This window comes from Trypanosoma theileri (assembly GCF_002087225.1).
Source record: "Trypanosoma theileri isolate Edinburgh chromosome Unknown TM35_Tth_15_V1, whole genome shotgun sequence".
Lineage (NCBI taxonomy): Eukaryota > Euglenozoa > Kinetoplastea > Trypanosomatida > Trypanosomatidae > Trypanosoma > Trypanosoma theileri.
Window position 1 is genome coordinate 90,320 of NW_021639857.1, and position 9,913 is coordinate 100,232.

The 9,913-nt window shown below is 40.1% G+C and overlaps 4 protein-coding genes across 4 annotated transcripts; all 4 read left to right on the top strand.

Moving 5' to 3' along the window:
- Positions 1-2,646, top strand: TM35_000151360 (formin; the record flags this gene model as incomplete). The annotated part of the gene is made up of 1 exon (XM_029025788.1): positions 1-2,646. A coding segment is annotated over one exon (2,646 nt), but the record flags the coding sequence as incomplete, so codon positions are not given.
- An 814-nt stretch (positions 2,647-3,460) lies between these two features.
- Positions 3,461-6,442, top strand: TM35_000151370 (uncharacterized protein; the record flags this gene model as incomplete). The annotated part of the gene is made up of 1 exon (XM_029025789.1): positions 3,461-6,442. One exon carries the CDS (start codon positions 3,461-3,463, stop codon positions 6,440-6,442), a length of 2,982 nt encoding a protein of 993 aa, XP_028882772.1.
- A 488-nt stretch (positions 6,443-6,930) lies between these two features.
- TM35_000151380 (uncharacterized protein) lies at positions 6,931-8,718 on the top strand (the record flags this gene model as incomplete). The annotated part of the gene is made up of 1 exon (XM_029025790.1): positions 6,931-8,718. One exon carries the CDS (start codon positions 6,931-6,933, stop codon positions 8,716-8,718), a length of 1,788 nt encoding a protein of 595 aa, XP_028882773.1.
- A 547-nt stretch (positions 8,719-9,265) lies between these two features.
- TM35_000151390 (uncharacterized protein) lies at positions 9,266-9,832 on the top strand (the record flags this gene model as incomplete). Its single annotated transcript, XM_029025791.1, has 1 exon — positions 9,266-9,832. The coding sequence occupies one exon, from the start codon at positions 9,266-9,268 to the stop codon at positions 9,830-9,832; it is 567 nt and encodes a 188-aa protein (XP_028882774.1).
- Between the last annotated feature and the right edge of the window lie 81 nt (positions 9,833-9,913).

Sequence of the window (9,913 nt, forward strand, 5' to 3'; positions counted from 1 at the left end):
AAACTCGGCCTGCATGTTGAGTATGAGGGCAAAACATCTGTCTTTAGTGACCCCACTGCGTGGGTGGAGGAGGTGGAGAATGAGGAAGATGGCACTGTGCGGCTTTCACTCAACACACAGGTGTGTCTTTTTGGTGACTTTTCCGTTTCGCTGCTGCGTTACGAACCCCTGCCACCGCCCCTACAAGGGCATGGAGAGCCACCGAGGAGAGTACGCTTGCTTGCCCGCTGTGCGTTCAGTACGGTGTTTCTCCACCAGGAGACTCATCACATTCGTGCCCGAGATATGGATTATGCCACACAAAATAACCTCCCAAGCGATTCCTTCATGTTGCTACACTTTGAAAAAATGGATCCTCTATCAGGGGATGATGCGTATATTGGACAAATAACGCAACGCGTTGAACAGTCCCCACGACGCCAGATGTTTCTTCTTGGGCCTGGCCCACTTGCCTCACCAGACCGCTTTCATGATTATTCTGGTAGTTATTATGACGATGAGTACTCTACGGGTGGTGTATACTACCGGGCTGATGGAGTGTACCGTCAGAGCTGCGGTCGTGGACGAAGTGTAGAGCGTTCATTGTCGCGCAGAATGCCTCCGCTTATTCTCCTACTTGAAGAAGAACGGCGCTACCAAGACGAGGATGATCTGGTGTCCTCACCCGATAAACTTGAGGATATACAGCAGAGTGAATTGTTGAATAGTGATCCCTCACGCCACCCGTCAGAACAACATCTACCTCCTCCACCTCCTCCACCTGGTGGTAAAGGTATACCTCCTCCACCTCCTCCACCTGGTGGTAAAAGTATACCTCCACCTCCTCCTCCACCGGGTAGTGATAGTAAAGGTATTCCTCCACCTCCACCTCCTCCACCTGGTGGTAAAGGTCTACCTCCTCCACCTCCTCCACCTGGTGGTAAAGGTCTACCTCCTCCACCTCCTCCTCCACCGGGTAGTGATAGTAAAGGTATTCCTCCACCTCCACCTCCTCCACCTGGTGGTAAAGGTATACCTCCACCTCCTCCTCCACCAGGGGGTAAAGGTATACCTCCACCTCCTCCTCCACCAGGGGGTAAAGGTATACCTCCTCCACCTCCTCCACCTGGTGGTAAAGGTATACCTCCACCTCCACCACCGGGTAGTGATAGTAAAGGTATTCCTTCTCCTCCTCCTCCAGGTAATGCACCACCACCACCACCACCACCCATATCCTCTCAAGTACCAGCTCCACCAGTTCCAGCAGTTGTGAAGTCTGTTCCGGTGAAACCAGTATATACAGGGCCTAAGTTAAAAACGTTTTTCTGGAAGAAACTTCCTCGTGTAATGGGCATATGGAATCATGCTGATCCTTCCCTTATCAAGAAAATAGTTGATGAGAGGTTTTTACTCGCTATGTTTGAGATTCGTAAGAAAGTCTCGCCGGCTGCTACTGGTGGAGAAGTACAGGAGCCTAAGAGAGAGAGTGCGCGTAAAAGCAGTGCTTTTAGTATTCAACGTCGGCAAAACATTGCTATTTCTCTTAAGAAACTTAGAATACCAGTGAATGATTTGTGTTTGGCCTTGATAGAATGTGATGATACAGTGCTTACGTCCGAAACGTTAGAGTCACTATTAGGTGTCATTCCTACAACTGAGGAAGAATCAGTGCTTATGTCTGAACGAAATGTTCCTGATATAGCCTGGACCGATGTTGAAGAGTATATGTATAAGCTTTGTAGTACTGTAATTGATGTGCGTGAACGTGTTTCTCTTTGGCTTGCCTCTACAGAAACTGAAGAACTTATATCCTTTACAGAGGAGCGATTTGATATGATAGAGAAGGCTGTAGCAATAGTAACGAATAAGACCTCTATGTTTGCTTGTACCCTTCGAGCTGTGTTAGCTATCGGAAACTTTATGAATCGAGGTAGCGCTCACGCAGATGCTGTTGGATTCCGTCTTGAGAGTTTAAATCAAATGAACTTTGTTAAAGCAGTAGATGGTAAAACGAGTATGTTGGAGGTTCTAGTTGTTTCTTTACTAGACCGTGGAGTAGAACTTTTAGGATTTGTAGATGAAGTAAGGTTTTTAGAGGAGCTTTCTACTGTAAATGTACAAGAAGTTGGTCGGAATGTAGCTCAGTTAAATTTCACATTACAAAAGATGCGACGAGCCGTGGAAGAGTCAAAAGCACCAGAAAATCAAAGAAAAAAACGTATCATGACACTTCCAGATGGTGTAGTAGATGCATTCCCTGAAAAAATGGCTTCACATGTCTCAAAGTATCTTTCTCTAGTTTCAAAACTTGCTTTACGACATCAGAGACTAAAAGATGATGTTTCAGAAATGTTAGAGAGTTATGGAGAAGATCCTACTTTAGATGAAACGACGGTGTGGAGTTATATCACACAATTTCGTACAGATGTTGAAAGTTTTCTCAGGCGAGCGGAGGTGGAGGATTTGGATAAGAAGACTCTTATGGCATCCGTTGGGGTGCTTCCAGATATGATAGCTGAAGTAAAGAAGGAAGATGATATGCAGGATATAGATAAAACACTAAATTCTCATAATAGTACTGCAACCGCTACTGTTAAAAGCAGAAGCAATAGTAGAAGTAGAAGCAGTAGAAGAAGCAGAAGTATGAGTAATAGCAGCTGTGAGTGAAGCAGAGAAATTATCTTTTTTTTTATTGTTTTTTTTTTTTTCTTTCTTTCACTTGATGTGTTTTTCTTTCGTTTGCTTGCTTGTTTGCGTCTAAGAACTGGGTGTAATCATCCAGTACTGCATGCACCACAGAGAGTCGCTGTTTCTCTGTTTTTTTTTTTTTTTTTCGTGTTGCTGTTATTGTTATTGTTATTGTGTGTGTGTGTGTGCAGAAAGGGTATATTTTTAGCTTCTTTCTTCTATGAGTTTCTGCTGTGAGTTTCCAGGAGGGTTCTGCTACTAAATATTGTATTTGTCCTTCTTTTATTAATTAATTAAGAGATGCTACGATATCTTTTTTTCTCTTTTTGCATATTGAACTCTTTTTTTTTCTTGCGATTTTGAGCGTTTCCATTTTCTATTTTTCTTTTGCTGTCTGTGTTTCAGAGAATTGCGAAGCTGAAAGAAGGAAGGAAGGAAGAAATAAAAAAAAGAGAGTGAAATGTTTCGATAAACAAAAGAATTTTTTTTTCTTTTTTTTTTGGATTCAAGAGGTGTTCGATTTATCCTTCTGTTTTGTTTCCCTCTTCATTGTTCAATTTTTCTTCATAAACTAATTTAAATGATATATATATATATATGTTGTGTGTGTGTTTTTTTTTTTTTTGTTATTCCCTTTTCCATCTTCTTTTCTCTCATTTCTTCTTTTTTTTTCACTATATAGATAGTCGCTGTGTCAAGAAGTCATTAGAAGATCATTTTTTATTATCCTTTTCTTTATTGTTTTTTTTTTTTTTTGCATTATTTGCTGTGTAGACTACAGCACGGTGTGAATATGCGGAGACGTGATGATAGAAAGAGGGAGTCTGACCGTAACACAAAAACCGCTACGGAAGCGGAGGTTACAGTGATAGAGTTGGCCCAAGAAGAAGAAGTAAAGGAGAAAAAAGAAGAACACGATAGTCATTTACAAAGTACATTGAATAGAAATAGAAATACAGAAGAAGAAGAAGAGGAAGAAAAAGAAGAAATACTTCGGTTTGATCCACACTCGATGGAGCACCTTCAACTCACTCGTGGGCATACGATGGGGTGGCGAAGACAATTGCGAGGTGATTGGGACTTTCCACATAGAAGAGCCTCTCCACAGTCCAAAAGGAACAGGAGTAAAGGCAACTATGGCAATAATAATAATAATAATAATAATAATAATAATAATAATAAACATAATAATAGTAATAGTGGTAGTAGAAGTCCTCCAAAGGTTCCCTATTCCGCTCGTTATCAAAGGCAGATATCTTCACCTGTTAAGCCCCCTGTAGAAAAACCAGAAGAACAGTTGGAGGATTATCATTCTTTACAAGAACGCGGGTTTGCGACCCTGCATGAGGAACTTCAGTATCTTCGCATGACTTACGTTCATTCACAAAAGACACTTCGTCTTAAAGGTGAAGAAGTCACACGTTTACAGAAGGAATTAGAAGAGAAAACCAAAGAAATTGAGAGACTAAAAGCACTTCTTACGGTAGTTCGAAAGAAACGTTTCGTAGCGGGTGGGTCCAATACTGAGAATGAAGATAATATGAGTAGTCATAGTCATAGTAATAGTGGTGGTAGAACGGAAGTAACTCCTTCACTCGCCCTTTTTGCTGCTTCTGCTTCTGCTGCTGCTGGTGGTGGTATTAGTGGTGTTAGTAATTCTAATAACAATACGGCTGGACGTGGAGCACCAGCGAAGATGTTATTAGAATTACGGCAGAATATTGCATCTCGTGATACTGTTATTGATACGCTTCGAATGGAACTTGCATCTCTGCGAAAAGAAAAGAAGGAAATGGATAATCAAATACGCACAACAGCTGTAGCGTTAGAGGAAGCTAAAACAAGATGTGAAACCTTATCGGCTGATTTAACTAGTAGAGATGCAAAAATTGAGGAACTTAGTCGCCGATGTAGTACATACACGACCACTCCGACATCCTTAACTACTACGAATAATATGGAAAATAACCATAAGGATGAGAAGAGCAATAAAAGTAATGATGGTGATTCGGGATATCTACAGCAGCAGTTTGAAGAGTATCAACGACGCTATCGTGCCACTGATGAGGCTATTGGTAGTATTCAACAACAATTACAACGATTAGAACGGAATGCCCTCTCTCCATCTTCTCACAACAGCAGTTCAGATTCCCAACAACAACAACAACAACAACAACAGGAATACTTACGCCATGAGTTGATGCAATTACGACGTTGTCTTGAAAGGGAAAAAGAAACCACCGTAGAATCCGAGCGGCAGTGGCGTAGACGACGGGAAACAGATCTCCGCATAACAGAAGCGGAACTCGACACGGCCAGAGCAGAAACAGAAGCCTACAAACGTGAAGTGGCACGTATGCAGAAACAACTCACAACGGCGAGTTTTGCAGAAGCGCAATTGCAGGCAGCACGAAATGAAAATGATGCCCTGCAGCAACGTGTATTGGAGCTTCGAGAAGAAAACACCGCACAGGCATCTCGTGAAAGGGAATTACGAAATGATATGCGTATCACAAAGGATGCATATGAACGACGTGAAGAGGAAGTGGCATCCCTTCAACGTCGATTAAAATCTTCTAAAGATAGTGAATCTTCCCTGAGAGAGGAAATTGAAACACTAGAGGCTAAACTCGCACATTATGAAGAACGAGCACGAACGATAGAACGTACGGCTTTACCTTTATTAATAAAACAAGAGAAAGACAGTGCTGGTGGTGGTGGAATGGAACCTTCTGTGCATGCCCCACCTCCTTATGATCTTAACAGTTATGCCGCACTGATGAAGTTAAATGCGAATTTACAGGATCGTGTAAAGACACTGGAAATGGAATTACAGAAAGCAAAAGAAACTTTATCAAGAGAAAAAGAGAATGAAACGAGTGTGGTTACTGATCCTCTAATGATATCAAATGTGGAAAGATCATATAAGGATACTATGCAAACAGAAGAAGATGATAGAGAAGTTTTGCATCGTGTAGATAAACTTGCAATGGAAGTAGAAGCATTTAAGTCTGGATTGCAGCACACAGGGGTATCACTTCGCCTATTACAAGAGCAGTTTCTTGCCTCAATGGCAACAGGAGAAGAAAAGAAGAACCAGCAAGAGCAACAACAACAAGAAAAATCATCTAAAGTGGGAGAAATAGAGGCTGAGGATGGTGTTGGCGCTGAATCAAAATCTATTGTATCGCGAAAAAAACACAATGTTGAAATTATTCGCGATCAATTGCAGAATTTACAGCAACAACAACAACAACTGCAGGATAGTAATAATAATAATAAGACAAGGCGAATGCCGGAGGATGTACGTCAAAGCTCAGAGAGGAATAGTGAAATGGAGGCCCTACGAGAAGAAACACATCGTCTACGAAAGTTAGTTTCAGAGTATGAAGAGAATTTTACACGTATGCGGCGTGAGTTAGTGAGTCTCAATGCGGAAGTAATCACTCTACGGCAGCAGGAGAAACTTCTACGCGAGACAACACTGGTGGAGTTGCGTAGGAAGTGTGAGGAACAGGAACGCCTTATTACTATACTACGTGAGTCTACATCTATGATCCCTTCTTCCTCTTTATCTGGCTACACAAAGGGTATTAGTAGTGATGTTGAGGATGATTGTGATGATGAGTTTATTATAGAAGAGGCACTACGAGAGGAAACAGCACGCTTAGATGAAGAGATGAATGCACTTCGACGTGAGGTGCATGAAGCAAGACTGGAGCGGGATCATTGGAAGGCTCTCGCAACGGCTACAACTGAAAAAAGATCACAATGACACATAAAAAGAGAAAGAGAATGAGAGAGAAAGAAAGAAAAAGTATGAAATAGAGAGATCTATGAAAAAGAGGAGTAAAAATGATAATAGAGAAGAAAAAAAAAAAATGTTTTATATATATTTCCTTTTTGTTTTCATTTTTTGGTGTATGTGTAGATGATGTGTTCTTTTCCTCTTTTTTTTATTTATTTATATATATATATATGTACATTTATATCTTTGAAGTATCGACTGACCATAGAAGTAAATGTGACCATACATGTTTTTTTATACAGAAATGTATGCATGTATATATATATTTATATATATTGTAGATACAAGTATACCAAAAATGGTTTTTGTTATTTTTTTTCTTCTTATTTCTTTTGTTTATTTAAATATCTCTTTTTTTTCTTTTTGTTTTTGACTTTTTGCACTCGTATACTTACAAACAAAAAAAAAAGAGTATCCTCTTAGGGAGAAGAAGAGAGTTAGTGTACGTATATTTTATGTCTAATTCTTCTCCACCATTTCGAAGAGAAGTCCTTGATGTGGAAAGTGGAACTAAATCTTCAGACGAAACGAATGGTATCTCTGCTTTACTCTCTGCATACGCTGGCCGAGAATCAGAGTTGCTGCAGGAGCTAAAAGAACGCATAAACTGTAATAGAAAAGTAAAAGAAGGAGAACAAGAGTGGAATAGTTCTAATTTAGCAGATAAGGATGAGTTATTTAACTCTCAACAAACGGGTTTAGATGAAACTTCACAAAAGCCATTGATGATTGTGGATGATCAGTGCTCTTCTGAGGTAAATACACCACTTTTAGTTTCTGAAATGACACCAGCTTCCATTAAACGAGATGTTGAAAATAGTATAGGCTTTGCCTCTCCACTACATCGTCTACGATGGGAAGAAGCATGGTTTGGTACTCTTCCTCTTTCAAGTTTTACACGAAATTGGGGAGATGATGTCTTACATTGTGGAATGGGATATAAATTAACACGTGTAGTTGGATTTGTTCAGCGATGGGCAAAGCGTTATTTTGTATTAGCCTGGTCTCTTCTATATGTCTTTGATGGGAATAAGAGAATGGATAGATGTCGTGGGGCTGTTTACATGTATCGTGCGGATGTACAGAAGACAGAAGTGATGGGCTGCCCCGCTATTGTGATTACACCAGCCACACAGAAGAGACCCTCTGAGCTTGGAAAGGAGAAGTTTGTGAGTTTTATCATGACCGTAGATGCAGACAAGATGTTGGATGTTTGGTTTACTGCACTACGTAAGATTAGTCTTGTGGGAGTATTATCAGATTCTATTACTATTGCTGCTGCTGCTGCTGGTGGTAATGTTTCTTCTCCAGTCTCACTTTCTGAACAAGAGCCACAACCGCTATTATCGTTAAATAGTGTAAATACAGTTTTAGTAAATCCGCATAACCAGGAAAGTGTAACTGGTGTAGATGTACAAATACCCAACGTGGGACCTATTACTAAAGAGAATAATGAACAATTTGAGCAAGGTGAGGGAATTCAGTTGTCATCTTCTTCTTGGCAGCAACCACAACCACAACAACAACAACAACAGCAGCAGCAGCAGGAGGAGGAGGAAGAGGTAAAGGAAGAGGTAAACTCTAAGAATGAATTTACTTTAGAAAAAGATAAACAAACTATTATCGAAGATTATCGTCAACACCTTCAATATATAACAGTAAGTGCCTCTGATGTGAAGGAACGTTTAACGCGTGTTGCGCAAAAAAAGGAAAAAAAGGAATTGGGTGAATTACTACTGAAATTCATTATATCACATGTGGATGATGCTGCAGGACTATGGTCTCTTATGAATCAAGTAGAAGATCTAAACGATAGACAATCTCAAAACAACAGTGTCTTAGCATCAACATCCCAATCTTCTTCTTCTACTTCTTCTTCTGATATTTCACGGTTAGTGCGGGAACAACAATTAATTTTATCCAACGCACCAAAGAAGTCTCTCTCAGTGGAATGCAGAGCCAAACACAATACCCCTTTGGGCATCACTACACCCACACCTAGTAAGAAGCAGCATGTTTTTTCGCCAAAAGAAGAAGAAGAAGAAAGTAAACAAGATACTATGGAAAAACGTTATGATAATAATGATTCTGTGGGAAATATTTCTGTGTTTGCTACTACTGCAGGTGTTGAGGGTGGTGAAGTTACTATGGAAGACAACTTGGTAAGAGAACGACGAATGCGACGATTACGTGAACGACAGCAAGATATTGAAAGTATCCTGAGTGAATTGCCGAGTTTATAAAAACACATATTTTATATCGAAGTTCTCTGATATTGGCAAATTAGAGAATACATAAGAAACAATAACGAAAGAAGTTGAGGAGCGGTGTTCGTTAAACGAGGGAAGGAAAAAAAAAAAGAGAGAACACACAGTGTTTGCTTTACGTTTTTCTATTTATGCTGTTATTTTTTTTTTTACTTGGCTCTCTATCGCTCTTATTATTTTTTCTTTTTGACAGTCTATAAATGTATGTTTTTGAAGGCCCATTCAACCCACTCCACAATACTTTGATGGGATTGCGTGTTAAAAGGGTCTCTCAGCACACTTCCATGTTTTCAGTTCTTTTATTTATTTTAGTGAAAATCTTGGGTAAATATCTGAGGATGCATTTGTGAATGTGGGGAGGAGAGGAAAATGTTGGTCTGTGTGTCCTTCTTAAGTGTAGTGGGTGAAATGGAAAGGATGTTTTGATTTCCTGTCCTCATACTGTTCTCTTGCGTCTTTTTTTTTTTCTCTCGTCTGGCCCTGTGAAGAGAAGTACTCTGCAAGTGAAGGGGGAAAAAAAAGTATGGCGTTGTTTACCTCCCGGCGCAACATTTTGCTCACGGTGTGTTCTATTTTTCTCTTCGTTGGCGCTGCGGTGGCGTTAACCTATGGCATAAAGTTTTTAGCTGACAGTTCTGTAGAAGTGGATATCGCAAGAAGAAACTCGTTTAGAATGTTGGGGATCTTTCTTGTGGTCATTGGAGTGGTGGCACTTGTTGCTATTTTACTCATTCTATGGGTGTGTTGCTGCTATGACCGGAGGGCGCCTTTTTGGCTCTTTGTCTTTGGACTCGTAATGACAGACGTAGTCCTCATCGCTGGCATTGCGGTAATGCTTATGTTTGGTATTACGGCTGTTATTAAACCTGAGGGCAAAACTTTATCTGGTGCTGTGCTTATTTCCTTTTCTTTCCTTTTTCTTGCTGCCGTCATTGCTATACCCATTTTGTTCTCCTGCCGCCGAAAGCGAGAAAGTCAAGAGTTAAAAGCAGAAGCAGAAGCAGAAGAAAGAAATTTAATGGCGGTACGAACCGTCACAGAGGATGCAAAACCGTTAGTCCCTTCTAATGATGGCAAGACCTTAGTGTGAGGAATGAAATCTTTAAAAAATAGTATTTTCCTTTAGTTTGTGGTCTCTTTTTTTTTTTTTTTTTTTTTTTTTTTTTTTTTT